The sequence below is a fragment of the Xiphophorus couchianus genome, chromosome 5 (genome assembly GCF_001444195.1).
Source record: "Xiphophorus couchianus chromosome 5, X_couchianus-1.0, whole genome shotgun sequence".
NCBI lineage: Eukaryota > Metazoa > Chordata > Actinopteri > Cyprinodontiformes > Poeciliidae > Xiphophorus > Xiphophorus couchianus.
In genome coordinates this window covers 14,614,424-14,634,212 of record NC_040232.1, presented here as the reverse complement: position 1 = coordinate 14,634,212, position 19,789 = coordinate 14,614,424, and the positions used below count along the sequence as shown (strand labels likewise).

Genomic DNA, 19,789 nt, shown 5'->3' with positions numbered 1-19,789 from the left:
GAGCCTCTAAATGGTCGAGTATCTGTCTCTCTGGGTCAGTAGGACATAATCATTGGGACGTCTGCTGACTGGACAAATAACAGAAGACAGTTATTGACACTCTCTACGAGAATAAGCCACAAAAGGTTTAGTGCATCATAAATCTGATTTAATAACGATATAATTAACTAACTGCTAACTAACAAAATACATCTCAATGATTTTTGTTGTTTAGTTTATAGTTCAATGCCTCCCTCTAGTGTTTACAGTAATAACTGCATCTGGGCTACAGCAGACAGTTTTAGAGGTCTTAATATGGACCAGTAAGTTTTAACAGAATATATTACCATATCTAAACTTTTTTAGCATTGTTTTTAATGTGCCAAACAGTGGAACAGAAGGCTGAAGATGTTAGCTAATTTACTTTTGATTTATGGGCATATTATGCATATCATTTTGTGTTTTTAGGCAACCATCTGCTTGTTTGATGTGAATTATTTTTTCTTGATAAAATCACTGATGGATTTGGTTGCCAACCTTGAGATTTTCTCTGCATGTCTTACTTCACCCTCTTTCTAGCTCTACTAATTTGGTGCCTTTTTGATAAAATGGGCCTTCAAGAATAACTTAACTGGCTCATATTTACAGCTGGAACAATAAATAGAAAACTCACAACAGCTCAACCTGGGACAAACAAGACTGGACTGAAAATGCTGATTTTTCTGCCACTACAAATAGCAAGAAGGATGTAGGTGGAGTTTTAAAAGAAATCCAAAACTACTTGTAAAAAAGTACTGCAGCATCAATTAAGGGCACCTTGAGGTGAACAAGTGACCATAACAACCTTTTGGCAGCGTCCAAAGAGTGGCACATAATTCAGGGATGGTGCAAACTCAACTCAGCAGCAAAGTGGTTGACGCTTTCAGGGACTTCAGCACAGCAAGTCATAAAAATCTGCTAAACAAACACGCCTTTTCAAAGTACTACTGAACCCATGTTCTTGTTCATGTTGCTGAGGAACAAAACCAAGAAAATAGGAAGAAATCAGCCAAAACATTTTAGGAAACTGTGTGGCTTTAGTGGGGCCAAACAGTGAAACCCCGTTTGATTCTGACCTATAAATAGTTACTGATCCCTTTTCTACACGGCTATTTTGTTCATTTCATTAAAAATGTTGTAAATTTAGTTTATTTAGCAAAAGAAGAAAAGATATAAATACTATATTAAAAGTGCTTTTAGCTTAATTCTGGCTCAAATGGCAAAAGACTTGAGGTTTGTGATGGTAGGACAGATTACATGTGCTTCTTTCTTCACCAAAAACACTGGGAACTTTGACGAGCATGACTAATTCTTAGAAATACCAAGAGATTTTTGCAATATATTTGAGGAATATGTTGAAACATGACCAACATCAGCCGATATCGATACTACAGATATCGTGCAACCTTAATATAGGCACAACGAAACAATTTCCAGTGAAATAAATACCCACAACACAAATGAAGCTTTAACTTTTTATAAGATTTATATAAAAGAAAAAACATAACACAATAACCAGGTCATGTCATACATTGTGTTTTTCCTTTGATTCTCTGAGGAGTATTTACAAAACAGGCTTATTTACACGCAGCATGAACTCAGAAGTGGACAGGAAAAACTACGCAACAGTAACTTGAGCAACCAGTTAGCATATTGGTAATATATTTATTATGTACAAGTGTAACTGGCCAGTCTAGAGCATTACAGGAGGAAAGATATTCTGAAAAAGACTGAAATAACTTCAAGTATCTGATGTGAGGTTTTAGTGGAGGGTTTAGTCTGACAGACGCAGATTTGGAGCAAAACCAAAAATCTGGTGGAGCAAAATGACAGGAGGAGCTCTAGGGAGGACTGCAGACAACACAATATGTTTTCATTTCTCCAATAAATGCCCTTACACTAACATTAACACAACCAAAGGAAAACCTCTTTACACATATAATGATAGCTTGTTGGCCTATAGCACCTTCTTGAGGCTTTAAAAAACAATTCTGCAACAAGCAGAAAAATAAAGCAAATAAAGTTGCTCAGGGCAGCAACACAACTCAGACAGACTGAAAAGCAGACAAAAGACAACAGGCTTTCACAGCAGTTTATAACTTTTTGGACTTTATGAAGCTGTGAACTCTAAGTACCAAACTCTTAGCTCCATGCTGATGAAATGTTATGTTTTCTTTGGAGTGGGGGGTTTACTTTAGAAATGTAGTACCTTGTGTGTCATTAAAGGTCCAAATATCACTTAAACCATAGTAAGAATAGCACAGTCAATTGTCTGAAAAGAAGAACTAGCTTATCTTAGGAGAAATCTTAGTTGAAAACGATGAGCACAGGCCATGTCCTACAAACGTCTCCCATTGTTCTGAAGACTAATGCTACTTCACAAAGTCTGTTCAACACTGTAGGGATCAGCTGCCCTTCTTTTTAACACATCTCTATAGTGTATGTATTCTGGATAGAGGATATTACATCCTTCTACACGAACTCAGCCAGGAAGTGGCAGACGCTGCGATCCACTTCCACTGTTCTTCATCCAACCAGCGCTGCGCTTTCAGAGTAGGAACATCATACTCACTCTAGTGTTAATTTAAGACCTTAAAACTGAGCAGAAGATTTTTTTTTCTCTTTTGTAAAACAAAAAGGTCCACTCTCAGAGAGTTAATGAAATAAGGACTCTCCAAATGTATCCGTTTTAAGGAAAGCAGGCCAGCATGTGATAAGATTGGCTGCTCTGAATTTAAAATAATTTTTAAAAAAAGCACCCCGGGTCTCCTGCTCTCTCAGCAGACGGTGAGCGGCTGTGGTTGGCTTTCACGCCGCTGGTTTTTCTTCAGCAGCTGAATCCGGTTGTGACAGTAGAACTTGACCGCTCGCCAGTCACGGTGGTTGTTGACCAACAGGGGGCACTGCTGCAGGCAGCGTTCGCAGTCGGCCTTCGCGGGGACACGGAGCTCATTGATGTTTTTGGTTAGATGCTCTTCAACTGCTGCACGCTCCGCCTCTGACCAGGGACGCTTCAGGACCCCTCGCTTCCCTGCAATGTAGGAGAGAGAGGAAATACTGTAGATTAAAAGCAATGTCTTTCTTCTTGAGTTCATGTGTCCATTTATTCAATAACTTAGCAGCAAAGAGGGTTTTTGAATTGAAAATGCTTATTTTGTCTGCATCTTTGGATTTCATAAAAACGTTGCTGAGTGTAACAGTAGTAACGGGGCCAACCTGAGCCTCTCCTGCGGTTTGCAGGTGGAAGAGGTGGAGGAGGGAGCAGCGGCGAAAAGGCTGATTGGACGTTCTTGATCTTCTTGGGCCGCCCCACCCTGCCGTTGTTTTTGCCTTTCCTGACGTAAAGCAGGGTGGGTGGAGGGCTCAGAGCAGAGGTCGGGGGGGTCACCAGGGGCTTCTCTTTCACATGTTCCCCATCCGAGTCTCCCTCTGAGAAAGAGTCCGCAGAGTTTCCTGACAAAACTGGAAATCAAATTTGGAATCAGAACCAGACGCCTTACAGACTTAAAATCATTAAAATGTAATTTCACCCAAAAGTCTTCTCCTAGGAAGGAACAATAAAACACTAATGCTGGAACTGACTCATTATGTTTCTGTTAATTTGTCTCACCATCCAGCTCCAGGCAGATGTGGTTCAGGCTCATCCCTCTGAACAGAACGCCGTCTCTCTCCCCACACAGCACCACTCGGCCCACTCTGCCCATCAAACCCGGGTCTTGGCCGATTCCGGTGCAGATCTGCGTCACGTGGTACTCCCTCTCTAGGAAGTGCTCCAGCCGCTCCACAGCGCCGCCTCCTGGCTGCCCCGGCTCCTCTCCCTCCCCCAGCAGCAGCAGCTGGGTCAGGATGGCCACCTGCCGGCGGACCCTGGCCTGGGTCAAGGCCCTGGGGTTGCGGGTGCCGCTGGAGCGGGCCAGGCTACGGAGGAGGTCGGTGCCGCGCAGAGGGGTGGCAGGAGAGTGGTAGGGGCGGGCAAAGATGTACGGGTTGACGGGGTCTATGCCGACATCATGACGGGTCTGCAGGAGCAGCTCCAGACAGGGCTCGCAGTGGGGGGGAAGGATGAGCGGCTGGATGCGCCCGCGCTTCCCCTGGACCCCGACTCTAGGCAGATGAGGAAGAACGAGTCGCTCAAACGGGGAGAGGGAAGCCTCCAGCGGCGTGAGAGCCGGGGGGGCACCAGGAGGGACGGGGACAGGGCACTGAGGGGTGACGCGAACGCGATACTCGGCGATGGTCAACTTGGAGACCTCGCACTCGCGTCTTCGGTTGTACAGGATAAGGAGCGCCAGGCTGGAGTGGCAGAGCAGGCGCCAGGCCTCGGAGGACTGCAGCTGCCGGGACAGAGACAGGAACGCAGAGTGCTGGAGCCGACGGAGGTACAGGACCAGAGAGGACAGAGAGGACAGGAGGGGCAGCATGTGGTGACGGCCTGAACCACTGCAAGACACAGAGGACATTTTTCATCCCCAAAGTTTCAGTAACAACAGTGGCAGACAGGAGTTTATGTTCGTACAGTTAGAACGGACATGAATGTCATTAATTTGGGACTTTTAATGTCTCATTTAAATTATTTCTTTTCCCAGGTCCTGAGCCTGAGTTAACTGTAGATTTTTTTTTATTGTTTGATAGCGACAGATACAAAAAACATCAAAACAACCAATGGCCTGCATCACAGTGTATATAGCCATAGCTAATTTGCAACACTTACTTACAAATGCACATTTTCGCCTCTTTGAAGAACATTGACGTCACACAGCTGTGCAATGTTCAGGAAAGTAAAAATGGATGCTGCCGTCTTCGGTTTTATTTTGAAGTTATTCAGCAATGGAAAGCAACAGTGTTGTCACAAGATTATAAGATGAAGAAAGATCATTTTAAAAAAAGCACAACTAACAGAAATGGTCTTTTGTGGAGCATTTCTGCAACTTCTGCATTTCGGTATCATAATTTTAAGGCATTGTTTGGTAAATTCAAACACGGACTTACCGTGTTTGGATTCTTATCCTGCAGATCTATGACCCGTGTCTCACATCAATGACACAAAAGTCAGATAAAATACAACATGACCGTTCTGACTGAAGACAATTTCAAAATGCACATCAGATTCAACACCACATATGGAAGTGGCATAAATCTGATTTTTTTTTCAGGGTGAAAAAAAATCTGAACTTTTTGAAAACGTAACGAGGACTAAAGAAGAAATGGGACGAAGAGTTGCCTGCAGTGTGAACCGAGCCTAACTTCACTGAGGACAATAACACTGATATTCAAGTTTCTTCCATTTCATGACGAAATTTTGGATGATCTTGAACATCTCAACCAAAATTTAATCAGTGATGATTGTTTGGGTCAGATGAGCAACGTTGGATGTTCAACAAGACAAAAGACTAGAAATTAGTTTTTGAATGAATAAAGTGGCTGAGATTAAGTTCCTGCAATGGCCTGAGCCTAAACCCTTGTGTAATTTAAAGGATCAGGCTTTAAAGTAGGGTTTGTTCCAGAAAACCATCTGGTTTAAATGATCTCTAATAAAAGAATAGTAGTCCAGTCAGAAATGTCCCTGAAGCTTGTTGTCATTTATTAATACATTAGTGAGGATGAACACATTTATTTGTAAATATAATTGTAAAGCCATGTGGATTAGAGAAAATAGATGCTAACAGATGAAAAAGCTGCATGGTAACAAACGTTATTCAACTTGCGTAAAGAAGAAATAAATTACCTCAGCAACTCCTTTTCTTTTTCCTCCGTCCCACTGTCATCCTCAATTTCCATGATTCCATTCACATCATTTTCTTCCTCCTCTTCATCCTCCTCTTTTTTTGGTGCTGCTATTTTTTCAGCTGTTTTGCTGTTGAAGGACTGAGGGGACACCACCTCCAACTCCTCCTCCTCTTTTGACTCCTCTTTCTTTATGTCCACTACATCCATATTTACATCTTCCATGTCCTCCTCTTCCTCCATCCTTTTTTCTTTCTTTAATCTCCTCACCCCTCCTTTCCTGGACTGTGTCACCGCCACAGGTGGGGGGCTCCTCTTTAGGACGGACACTGCCACTGCGTTCTGCCCGTGCAGGGGAGTCAGGACAGGACTGGTGGAGCTTCTCCCAGAGGAGTCGTGGGATTGGTCCGCTGAGGTGAGAGAGGGTGGGGTCATGGACAGGTCCTGGACACTGCTCTGTCCTCTGACCTGGGAGAACTTGGAGTGGTTCTCTGTGTGAGAGTGCAGTGAAGCAGAGTTTGTGCCATGCGCATGCAGACGCGGCATCTGTGTGTAGCGCTCGACGAGAGCGGAGCACACGTCAGGCTGGTGGGCGTGGTGTTTGTCCAGGTGGCGGCCCAGTGAGCGGAAGTGGCGTCCGCAGTGTTCACAGGTTTGGCGTGTGGAGTCGGTGGACACTCCTTCTCTTGGGACATTTGCGGTGAGATTTCCCCCGTTCCCAGAATCCAAACAGGTTGGAGTTTTGAATTCAGGTTTGGTCAAACTTGAGGAGGGGAAGGAAGATGAGCAGGCAGGAGACGGGGACGAAGGTAAGGTACGGTTATGATGTGGGACGCTGGAGGGGGAGACAGGCGAAGGGCGTCGGGGTGAGGTCCGATGGGGGATCTTTTTTTTGGAAGGAGTGCCACGACGCTTCTTCCGCCGGCGAAGTGTACGACCACGGGGGCTGGAGTTGTCTTCATCTGCAGCGTCAGAGTCGCTGGCGTCAGAGTGAGAGACGGGGGAAGAAGATGGGGAGAGGGACCAGGACGGGGTGACAAACTCCTGCTGCTGCTGCTGCCGATGCTGCTGGGCAGTCAGAGAGAGGGGCTCGTCTTCCTGGACCAAAAGGATGCAAATGTCAAGGTAATGTTACAATAGCAATGATAAAAACGGAACTGGGGTTTGGATGAGGTTTGTTTTCTGCTATGTTTCAGTCTGTCACCGCCTTCACAGTTCCTCCCAAACTAGTCACACTTAGGACTTTTTCAAACTTTAGTTTTTTTATGTTATAGATTATGTTTATGCTGCCAGGAGTCAGGACAGCACCAGAGACCAGAGGGATTATTAACTAATCAATCGATTTCTGAAGGCAACTAGTTGAACTGGTTTTGTATTTAAAGGTAACCGAGTAACATGAAGTCCTTACAAGTTCATAAGAGAAACGTCCATCTGTTATGCATTGCCAAAATTATTTATTTTAGATTTTAAAAAATATGCTTATGTACTAAAGCATACATTTCAGAAAATTAAAAACAGACAAAACAAAATATGGTGAAAAATAAATAAAATAAAAACATACATATCATTTATATTTGTTTACCTTTGTGAAATAAGTTGTTTTATGTAAATCTTCAACATCACTTGAATTGCGTTAAGTTACTTTATTCGTACATCAATGCGTTATGGCTTGTGGCCTTTATCAGAGTCAAAAAACGTGAAAGGAATTACATCTCACATAAAAAAGTTAATGAAATTGGCTCTTTATTATTAAAAGCCTTTGCAAAATTATCCCAACATACTCATTACATATTAAGAAATGTATTAAAGTTATTTTTGTCTTTAGACACGTAGTTTAAGAAGGAACAGTTCACACACAAGATTTAGCCTCAGACTGCATATTTTTTCTGAAATGTTTTAGAGGAGCATTCCCTTAAGAAGAGTTTAAGGATGCAAATCTGGTTCTCTTATGTCTGGCTCTGATTCTTATAGGGCTTGGAACTGGACTGGGATGAAGACATTAATTTCAGCCACAGAAAAACCTTAACGGCATTAAGAAAATAAATAAAATGGTTTATATCCCGCAAACTATATATGATGTGCAAAATCCAGTCAGACAGATATTATAAATGTCTGAATGTGTAAACAGGAGACATTGTTTTACCTTTTTCATATTGTTGCTATTTTCAGAGTCTGAGTTACACTCCGGTTGCGCTGGAGACACAGTTGCACGGAAACCCTGAGGAACGCATAAAACTCAGATTAAACCAGCAGCAGGCACGCTCATTAATATTTAGCATTACAATCAGCCTCAGCTGTCACTCAGAGAGCAGGAAAACACATTAGTGAAGTAGACTAAGAAAGAAAGAGATATTGTTTGAAACAAGCTTTAAATATGAGACGGTTGAAAAGCAAAGCCAGATTAAACTGAAAGGCCTGCATGCAGTAAAAGAATGTGTTCGAGCTCATCAACCATCCTGAAGCTTTATTTTCGCTGTTTCACAACTTCTTAAACAGTTTCTGGTGTCATTGGTTTAAAATATTCATCAAATTTAATGGGGTCCATCACAGCAACAAATGTCATGTTATAACCATGGTTACTGTTGCTACAGCACTATAGGTAGAAGGAGAGATGGAGCTCTGTCATCACCATGGCAACCATATGCCTTGTTTAGCTTGTGCATGCAGAAGGAGGGTGATTGTGAGTGTGTGTGAGTGTTATCAGCAGTGTGAGGACAAACATATGTTTGTCTGACGTCAGATATTTCATGCATCTGTTTTTACAGAAATGAAGACGACTTATTGAAACAGCAAAGGGGAGGAGTGGGATAACTCCACACAAGGACTAATCAAAAATATATTTCTCTCACTAGATTCTCTCCCCACTCGGTCAGGCTGTAGTCAACGGTGATTTCCTCTCCCTTGGTGATGTCTCGAATGGCGATAACGACCAGGCGCACCTGGCTGCCACAGTGGACCTCCCTGATGCGGCAGTTGGGGGATGAAGGGAAGGACATGGCTGTCGGAGCCGGCGCCGAGGCAGTGGGAGCAGCTGGAGCTGTGGAAGCTGGGGTCAGAGTCGGGCCCTGAGCTGAAGCTGTGGTGGCTGGGGCCGGAGCGGGCACAGGGGTCAGCGTCGGGGCTGAGGAAGCAGTGGGAGGCGGAGCCGGGGTGGACGCTGAGCTGACCTTGGATCCACGGGAGACCTTATCTCGAGTCTGCTCTGGTGGACCGCTGGAAAGACAAAGGATTAAATGATGAAAGGGGAGAAAAAAGCAACATGCACAGTAATGTCCTGCCAAATCACTGGTGTTGTCATTTAATCAAAAAAAGATTCAATATTTAAAATAAATAAATGCAGTTGAAGAAGTATGTTACATACTGGGATATCTGGTTTACTAAAACATATCGTAGTTTGTGACTCACATTCTACTCCGTTTCTGATTTCTGATCAGAGCAACATTTCCCCAGATATCATGCAATGCCTTGCAAGAGCATTCTAAAAGATATGTTTACACTTTGTAAAGTTAATCCTGTTCAATAAATTAGATTATGCATTCAGATTAAAAGTACCTTTTGAAAATAACATTTGAATAGTATTAAACATACTTTTTATTAAGCCCACATCTACACACTAAATATGTTTTTTTAAATGTGTCTAATGTAATATTTTAATTTTAAATGTCATGTTTTCTGGACATTTAAAAATATAGCTTTTAGAAATACAGATTTTCCAAGCAAACACACACTTCAGCTTCAACTCAGCTTGATTATGTGAATGAAATCAAGACCTGAATGGTTGGTGGCAACCAAAGAAAGTGACTCAAATGTGCAGAGCTTAAATTAAGCAGTCCTCAAGTAATCGGGTAAAAATCAGCAATAGTTGATCATTTTCTAAAAACTTGAGTTTTATAAGATGCCAGTTAAAACAACCAACAGGAGCAGATCAATGTGAACTCACCAAGTGTGATGAGGAGGGTGCGTGATGTAGGAAGGTGCGTCCAGTGATGGACGTTTACTCTCTCCTCCCTCCTTTCGATCACCTGAGAGTACAGCAGTATGTGGACGAGGATTACACACCAGGGACACACACAGATACACACACATGAACACAAGGGTCACAACCTCATCTCTTGCAGTGCACACAGGCACAGATGCACATATGTAGTCAGATACACACATTCAAACATGACCAGAAGTAGGTCACTCACATACTCACAGTCCGCCCCCACAATAATTGTACACACACAGACAGATGCACATGCAGACAGTGCTCAAACATACACACAATTTCAGCTAATGGCTAGAAGAACATGACATGCAGAATGTACCCGAAAGACACACATACACACATGCATACATACCTGGGCTGATGCTTTGCTCAGGCACGCTCTCTTCCTCAGTGTGTGTTACAAAGACCTTCACAGGTGTCCCTTTTCTTTTCCTTCCACAGCCACGCCTGCAGAACACACATGAAAGAAAACTCCCAATTATCATTTAATCAGTGTGTCTAGCTGCCAAGCTTCACGTTGGTCAGAGAGGGCCACCAGTTTTTACCTTAGTTTGAATATACTTCCATTTACTTTCTGTTGGTATACCTGAATCCCCCCAATGTCAATACATTCTGGAACATTAAAGGGTTTTCGATTCAATTAAATCAATACAAACTCCCTCAAAAATGAGTAAATGTACGCTGCACAACTTGCTAAGATAAAACCTACATGTAGTCCATCTTTACCCTCCCGCGGTCTTAAGAGACAGGGGCATCTGGACCCCTCAAGTTTTTTTACTCTGTGGGGTCGCACTGACCCTGTGTGCACTTTTACAAGATTTTTTGTGCGGTTTCGGAAAGTGACGTCTAATAGGATAACCACTCCCCGAGCCTCTACGTTGGCTCAACATTTGCCGCGCTCCACCTGAGCATCGCGCTAAGACTGCAGTAGAGTTAAATAAAATTCAGCGAAACACATGCAAAGTGCCTTAAACGTCTTGATGAATCAGTCAATACTGAGCACACTGTTATGTATTTTTTTCCTTTTATTAAAAGAACTACAAGTTTGTTTTTGTAATACTCGAGTGAATCCAGATCTTTAAAACTTATAAATAAATAAAAAGGACTCTGCTCCTACTTTCACCACTTTCTACATCAGAAATGACATCCTCGAGTGTGCTGTAGTGGCGTAGGGGATGTTTGGAGGCCTTGAGTCCTCGACGCGGCTGTCGTGGGTTCTACTCCCGGACCCGACAATATTTGCCGCATGTCTTCCCTTTTCTCCTTCTCCCTTTCCTGTCAGCCTACTTTCATATAAGGGACACTAGAGCCCACAAAGTATAAAAAAAAAATTAAAAAAATAAAAAACGACATAATCCTCAGTGCAGTTGTCCTGAATTCGATTCCTGGTCTCGGGCCATTTGCTGCACATCTTCGCCTTCTCTTCATCCTTTCTCCTCTCAAATTACTGTTCAATAAAAGGTCACTAGTACCAAAAAAAATCTTTAAAAAAAAAAGCATAATATCCTATGATTTACTCCATATCGTTAACAAAGTATGATGACTTCCGAGCACAGAACGCTGCCTCTTGTGTGCGCCCAGAGCGGACAAGTCAGATTATCTCCTTCAGAATGAGTCCTTGTCAAAACAGCCACGCTTAGAAGAGCCAAACTGATCCTGCCTCTGAAGAATCTGAGCTGGTTCTGCGACCACAAATCTCAGCTTTGTTTTCCCCATCAGTCTGTTTCCCCTCACATGACACTGGAGTCTTTTGAAAGTAGGCCATGGGAAGATCATGCTTTGGATTTGATCAGTACTGTCCATGTTAATATGTGAATCGATGCGCCTTTTGCACACAAACAAGAGCTGGTGGTAAAAAATAAGCTAAATAATTTTGATACAAAACTTAAGCAATGGAATAACAGACTGAGAATAGAGAGCAAAAATGAATAAAGAGATGCATAGTGAACAGACATCAACATTTTGATTGAGCCAGTCCACTCACATCTACATTTGTGACGCCGTGTGCAAACTTCAGTGTTTAAGAGGGTACAACTTCATATGGGTTCATAGTTTTTCTTTGAAAATGTTTCATCTACAGCAAACACACAAATGTCAATTTTGAGGGAAAAAAAGATCATTAACAAGAGCTGATTGAAGATTCAAAAACTTAACTTAGACTTCCCAAGACTGTCAATTCTGATTTCTTTTTACAAACTGTAATTTAACAGCATTCACAATGCTCCTTTCTAGCCTTGAGTCATCAATAATTATGCATATTAGTAATAAAAGGGTAAATTCACTTCACCAATTTATCAAAACGCCTCTAATGAGGGAAAGAAAAGATCATAACTGATAAAGTACAAAACAAGAAGACAAAATGTCTAGCACCTACTAAAGTATAGCTCTGTTGTAGTAGTGAACGACAGACTAATTATCGGAAATCACTTTTATTTATTTTTTAATTTATTAAAAAATATTAATTTATTTTTTGAGGAGACAGATGAGGGGGAGACTATTTTCAGAAAGGGAATCCCCATAACCAGAATATTAACATAATAAAGTTGATGAAATTTTGCAATAATAGGCTTTTACTGTTCAAATGATAAGAAGCATATGGCATGTCACAATGAACAATAAATAAATTAATCGCATGATAAACTAAAACAAACAAATAATTTTCATTTGTTTGGTTTATCATTTTTCTTTTTTTGTCGCTTTGGTCTCAACTAAAGCGACTGTTGACAATTGTCTGTTGACAATTTTGTCAACAGACTTCAGAATTCATTTTATTTGTTGTTTCTGTTGTTTTGTTTATTTATTTTGGATATTTAAAATGTCTTTCAGTTTCAATGTTTAAATGTTCATCAGAATTTAAAATTTATTGATCTTTGAGAAAGTGTTATTGCATTGTTCTTCCATTATTACTATTATATTACTTGAAAATATGATTATTATATATTACATAGTAAAACAACATTATCGTTTATGGCAAGAAGTTCTGGGACAAGATTTGTTTATGTCCCAGAACAAAAACAATGTCTATCAAAATTTGTTATTGTGACAGGCCGACTGCAGAACAAACACACACACAAACACACACAACTGTTCTTCCAGAAACAGCCACAAGTCTATACCTGAGATCTGATTCTGCCAATTTTCTTTTTATTGAAAACTTTTTTTTTCTTCTTATATAAAAAGAAACACGCAACACAGGAAAACTCGAATTGGTGCATCTCAACATGCAGGATACAGAAATATTGCCAAATCAACTCAGATACTTACACTTCAAATATTTTCAGTACAATAATGTTTACACTATTACTCACACTGCGTTTATGTAAGCAGTTTTCTTCTTAGAAAAACACACAAAGTTTATGTTTGTTAGAATATTTTGGGTCTGTTCAGTTCAATAAGTTTTCTCAAACTTTCTTGCTGACCAAATCTGTCTCACCACTACTTCCTGACTGAGCTGACCCCTTAACATCTCCCTCCATACGTCTCTCATTCTGTCTCACCCTCTCCATCGATTCTCTCCATCTTCCCTCCCTGAACAGTTCTCTCCCTTCTAAACAACACACACACACAGCTCCCCTCCCACCAACCTACATGCACGCACAAATACGCAAACAAAAAAAGTGCATACTCTAGACCCACATAGAGACACGCAGAGCTCACACAAGCCACATGTGCACACGCAACAAACATCTCTCTCACTCCCCCTCCCTGCAGGAACAGGCACATACGCTGAGGCACACAAACGAGCGCTAACTAACTCTCTCTAACACACACACACACACACTCGCCCTCCCTCTCAGGCTAACAGGCACGCAAACACACTGACTGACACACACACACTTACAGTACACACAAATATCCTCTCTGTAGCCAAGCTCACATGCATGCACACACACACCCTATCCTCCCCCTGCCTCTAAAGCTCCCTCACACACACACTCACACACGCACACACACACTCAAATAACCAGGCCCACAGTCTCATGTTCCATCTCTCTTTTTCACTCATTCACACACAGAAACACACACACTCTCTCACAGTCATGCATGTCTGCCACAACATATTCTCTTCTCCACTTTCTGACACACACACACCCGCCATCCACCAAACAAGTTATTCCTCCTTTAGCCACCAACAAGCAAACTGAATGTGCTGCTGGATAAAAAGATACACACACGCAACCTCTTGTCATGAAACTATTCCTGCTGCTTGCTCCACATACATTTGAACTGCACACAAAAACTCAGTAAGCCTCATGTATACTCCGTCCTTCACACACACACACACACGCCCACCCCCACACGCAACTCTCAATAACAACACATACAAACAGCCCCCCATCTCACATATACCATACCACCCACACAAAGATACTTTTCCTTTGAGCATGCATGCATACACACACACTGTCCTTTCCTCTTTCATAAACAAAGTAGATGCATAAACACTTTCCTTCCCTCCGTACAACACTCACACACACACACGCACCCCCACTGCCCTTGTCTAGGAGCTGCACACACATTCGCCCATGCACACACAAACACACAAACCTTGTGTCTGTCTCCCCCATGACACACACCCCTCCCATTCTTACCGACTGCAGAACAAACACACACGCCTACACACACACCCACACAACTCTTCTTCCAGAGCAAATACACAAACACAGAAACAGACAGCATATGCACAAGCTACACACACATACACACACCATCTTTCTGCTTTAAAAGCTTGCATGTATACATGCTAGTTATTGGACACGTGCGCACACATGCACATCCTCATGTCCTCACCCCCGTCCCTTCTCTTTCCCTCCTTCTCACTCTCTTAAGCACGCACACACACACACACCGATCTCTCTCTGCAACACACACACCCATCTTCTCTTGCTCTGCTCAACCTGCTCTCCCCAGCTCATCATACACACCTCTCAGTTTCTTAAAGACAGATGCCAGGTTTGCTCTCAGGACAACCTAACCCAAAACACCCAACACACATTCCCTGCTTTTTTTAATCTATCCATTGCATTAGGTTACACAAACACACAGCAGCTCACACACAGATGCACACTTCACTTACTCTTTCTAAAACACACACAAACAAACACACACACACACAGTCCCTGCCCCCACTCTCTGATCACACACACACACACAGACACACACTCCCCTCCCTTTCTCTGTGCCTCTAACACACTTCCCCTCTATCTGCCTCTCTCACACAGTTACACACTTTTATATGCTTCTTGTCACACATACACACGTCCTTCACAGCCTCACAGTAAACACACCTTCATTTCCAACTGTCTTCATTCTAACTTTCTGTCTCTTCTCACAGGAATACACACAGGCGATCTAAAAACACATTTATCTGCTCTTTTCAACATACACACTCTCACCCATTTTTTCTGAACACACACACCCCAAACTACACACACTCCTGTTCTCTTTGTCACACACTCCTTGCACATTGAGCTCCCCCTCCCTCTCCTCATCTCTGTCTCACTCTCACACACACTCTGTCACGCACACACTACTCACTCTCTCCCCCTCCCATATCCAACACACACACTCCCTCCTCTTTCCCTTGCTCTAACACACACACACACACACGCCCACACACACACACGCCCACACACACACACGCACGCACGCACACAGGGAGAGGTGCTCTTTTCTCTCTCACGCTCTCCTCTCCCCGTGTGTGTGCGCGCGCGCCCGTGCGAGTCTCTCTCACAATCACACGTGAGCGCGCGCACTACATACAAGAGCGCGCACTTGCAGAAACACACACACACACACGCTATCATTGCCTGAACAATTTATAAAACTTCAATGTTTAATAAACTTTCTGACAGTGAACATTTGAATATCATGACTGAAAACTTTAGTTATCAGGAGTTCAGTACTGTTTTAAAACATCTCTATGGGGCTACGTGAAAGAGTAACAAGTGTTCATTTCTTGCAGTGGTGCCTTTTTCCAGCAAAAGACGCACATATTCGCCTTTATTTAGCTGAACCCTGCTACTAGCAAGCACACAGCTGAGTGAAGCTGACACTAACCACTCAGACTATTTGCTGAATTTTTTGAGGTGGGTGGGGTGTCAGCTTCACTCAGCTCAAGCACACGGTTTTCTGTAAAAGCGGTGAATTCAGTCCGAGACTCAGCAGATGAAAACCAACGCATACAGACCCCTCTGGAGCCGCACGGCAAGGTGGATTTAACGGTCAGAAACAAGCTAGCGAGGAAGAAACAAGCTGGTTTCGGTGCATCCGAGGTTTAAATAGTGATAAACAGCAAAACAAACGCGTGACAATAACTTTAGTGGCACCGAAAACACCCTCACACATACCGCGCGCACACCCACCCGTGTGCGTTTTTCCCCATAGGCAGGCAAAACACTTGCACTATGAGTCTAATACGTCCTCTTTTTTTCTTTCCCCCCGCTGGACTCACCCGCGAGTTGGTGGTGCCGCTTTGACGCCTTCTCCGTCGCCATGTGGATCCCGGTATTCGAAGAGCGAGCGCACGGTCTCCGCCATGTTCACGCCAGCACTACGCTGATACTCCACCGCCTCACCATTCAGCCTCTCGCGCTGCTCTCCAGCCGCTCAGCCAGCCGCCTCACACCAAGGTTATCCTGGCCACTCCCACTGCCGCTGCTCGGAGGGGTCCGCAGCGCCCATCGAGCCACAAAACAAATCCGGGAGAGATTTAAAAGGTGTCATCGGTCGATTTAAAAAGGTCGATTTAAAAGTACTCACGTTTTGTCATTTCACATGTGTGGTAATACGGGTGGCTCGCTGCCGTTACTAATTCCGGGAATTTCCACAACCCCCACAGAGGAATGGACCCGCTCAGCAAGCTGATGAAAAAAGTAGATCGTTTCTAAGAAGAGTGATTAACTCGCCTAAAGAGAATGAACTGTCTGAGTAAAACAGATGAATGAAATGTTAAGGTTTAGTTTGTCCTCTAAACACACAAACACTTCATGCTGAGTGATGAGAATTCAGTACAGACCTTTTTTATTTAATCAACAGTTGAACAAAAATGCCATAAGAATGAATCTACACTGAAATTTGGCAAAATGCTCCTCAGAATGACGTAACCAAAGTGACTTCAAACCACCTGTTAGCTTGGTTATGAAGATTTGTTTTAGTATGTGCTGAACATGCAAGCAATTATTGTAATCAAATATGTACACAGACTGTTTACTGAAATGTTCCCTACTTTAAGTCTAATACCCAAATTATTTTTTTTACTAAATAGTTTACACCTCCACACGCACCCCCACCCCCACACGCTCACACACGCACACATACTGTATATATGTATATATATTTTATAGTATGATTATGGTCATTGTGTACAAGGAAAGCCCATTTGCACCCCAGTTTTACTTTACACAGAATGTTCTTTTCTCAAGAGGCCAATTATTTCATAAAATTGCTGCAGTTCCTCATACTGCAAAACAACCACATAATATGATACTGCCACCCTCGTGCTTCACAACTGAAATGGTGTTTTTGAGGTTTCCCAGCTTCCCCCTTTTCTCTCATAATGTAGCGATGGTCATCAAGTCCAAATGCTTGAATTTTAGTTTTACAATCTACAGAACATGGTTTCTCCAATCAAGATCTCTTTGAATGCATCTGGAAATTATGTCTTTATGTTTCTTTGAAAGCGATGCTTCTTCCTTCCTGAGTGATCTTTGTGAATGATGGCACTTAACCAGGAAGCATTTTCACCTTGAAAACTGCTGCCCTTTACTTGTAATTAAGAAAACATCTTATTGGCTTTATAGAAATTCCTCCCCAGCTATCTGAAAGACTGCTTGCTAGTTGTCGCAGATGTTTGATGACTGTTGTTTCTGCCGGCGGCGAATTGTTAGTTTTAAGAGACAATTGCTTTTTCACAAAAACCCAGGTTTCTTTAGACAGAAATGTCCCTTAACAAATGAGACCATCATTTAAAAACTATTTTATATTTACTCCAAAAATTGGTTTACACCGGCAAACAGATTATTTTCCATTGGTTCCCAACAGATGAGAAATCATGAGTAATTTGGCAGAAGAATTTAAATTTAATTGACTACTGAACCCCTGCAGATGTACTCTTTCCTCTTTTGAACTGAATCCCACAGAGAAGCAAAATCCTTACTTCACTTATGATTGAGCTACCACCAACCAACAGAGAATGTAAGCTTCTGAAAATGATTAGGAGCACTGCTTTGAGATGATCATGTTTAATTTTAGATTTAATAAATAAAAAGTGATATGGTTACACTGTTTTATGATTGTGCATGACATTCTAGTTTTTACATCTCTGAACACATTCTTAACATAAAACAGAAAACTACCTTTAAAAATGGCTAAATACACAGCTAATGAGTTCTCTGTGACTTAAGAGCAAAGAAACAACCAATAGCAGTAGATCTGTTCAGGAAGATAAAGAACAATTAAAGTTCAATTCTTCAAATCATCTTCTCAACCAATGAAACATAGTGGGGTTCCTTTGATTATTTTGTCACATTAAAGACATTAAGGTTGATACTCCAATATTTTACCCATATTAGTAGCCTGTAAATTAGCAGCTGAATTCATGCAATGGATCGCTGTACTGAAAAACACGTGGGCATGAATGGTGAGAAATGTAGACATTGTAGGAACTTTAACTTTATCCATTGACAAGTCAGGTTTATTCAAGTGGAAAGTTAAGGACCTATTGTGACCATAGGTTAATTCAAATTTATTTACCAGCAGATAACATATGTTAGTTAAAGATCCCTGGAATTTTCCTGTGTTACAAACCTTTTAATATTAAAATTTAAGCATGTGATTTCCCTGCACATGCATTTTTTCTGGATACTCTAAATTGCTACGTTGAGACAATTTGTGACTAAATTGTATGCACTATCTTTAGCTAGGCAGAGACAGACACAGCCAAGTTGTCCATGTCTCACCTGTTAGATGCAGCATTTCAGAAAAGAACATCAAAGAGAGGTTTACTCAAGCCTACAACATAAAAGTCTACCTGCAGTTTCAACTCGAAGCAGTCATTCAAAAGTTATTTTTGTCTACCCAATATGTTGTGCTCTTTGCTAATGCTACAAATGTTAAACTGAGTTGCATTCACAGGCTCTCTCTCAGCAGTCATTCACATAAAATTCAATGATGTAGAATCTTCCAGCTAATGTGTCGGCATCTTTATTTGTTCATTAAAACATGACTTACTGCTGCTGCCTGTTCCTTAATTTAGCTACATTAATTTCATTTTAACCTACAGTACATTCACTTCGCTCTGGCTTGAGGGTCTTGCTTGTCTTTGAAATGGAGCTTCCCAGTTGTTGTACGGAAGCATTTCTGGCCGCTAAAGTTTAGGTTTTCCTCAAAAAGTTAAAAGATATTAAACAGATGATTTGCTTCGACTGATGACAAAATTAATGACGACCTATTGCAAACATCAATACAAGCTGGACTAACTTGAGACAAAAATGTAATTATTTCTTTTAATAAATCTGTCCTTATTCAATAAATCTGGTAATTGCTTGGCTATATAGCTTTAAAATTGCTACTTTTTTTAAAATATTGTAATTTTTCCATTCAATTTCTGTAGATTCATTCTAGTCATGACCTGAATCCTTCTTATATTTAACCCTTATGTCCTTATTATGAGAAACTTGAATCATTATTCAAATGATTTAAGTTCAAATGAAGAACTAATGCAGATTTTTCCTTTATTTACCATAATTCTGTCTATTTCCTATACTGCCTTATGCTAATAGGGTTTCAGAGGGTTTGGCCTCTATCTTCAGTAGTGATTGGACAAGACTTGCAGCCTGCGCAGGTCACCAGTTCATCACAGGAAGATAGAGCAAATTAGAAAGTGAACCACACACAGTTGTTTTTGGCGTGTCCGGTGCGCTGCAGTACCTGGAGAACTCTCCCACTCCTCTCAGAAAGACCCCTGACATGGAGTTGAATATTGGATCTCATTTCGCAAGGTATCATCTGCCCGTCATGTTGGTTTTGTTTATGGCAAAACAGCAACATTTCCTG

General features: G+C 41.8%; 1 protein-coding gene across 2 annotated transcripts; it reads right to left on the bottom strand.

Annotated features, from left to right (window-relative positions):
• Nucleotides 1-1,479: 1,479 nt before the first annotated feature.
• Nucleotides 1,480-16,598, bottom strand: LOC114144995 (uncharacterized). 2 transcript variants are annotated; one of them, XM_028018300.1, is made up of 10 exons: nt 16,496-16,598; nt 16,188-16,390; nt 10,086-10,180; nt 9,683-9,764; nt 8,592-8,955; nt 7,886-7,960; nt 5,744-6,840; nt 3,629-4,458; nt 3,235-3,480; nt 1,480-3,049 (listed from the first exon to the last, which is right to left on the bottom strand). In XM_028018300.1, exons 2-10 carry the CDS (start codon nt 16,271-16,273, stop codon nt 2,796-2,798), a joined length of 3,129 nt encoding a protein of 1,042 aa, XP_027874101.1. In that variant the 5' UTR covers nt 16,274-16,390; nt 16,496-16,598; the 3' UTR covers nt 1,480-2,795. The 2 variants fall into 2 exon arrangements, with proteins under 2 accessions (XP_027874101.1, XP_027874102.1); XM_028018301.1 differs by lacking the exon at nt 16,496-16,598 and having other exon boundaries at nt 16,188-16,469.
• Nucleotides 16,599-19,789: the final 3,191 nt, after the last annotated feature.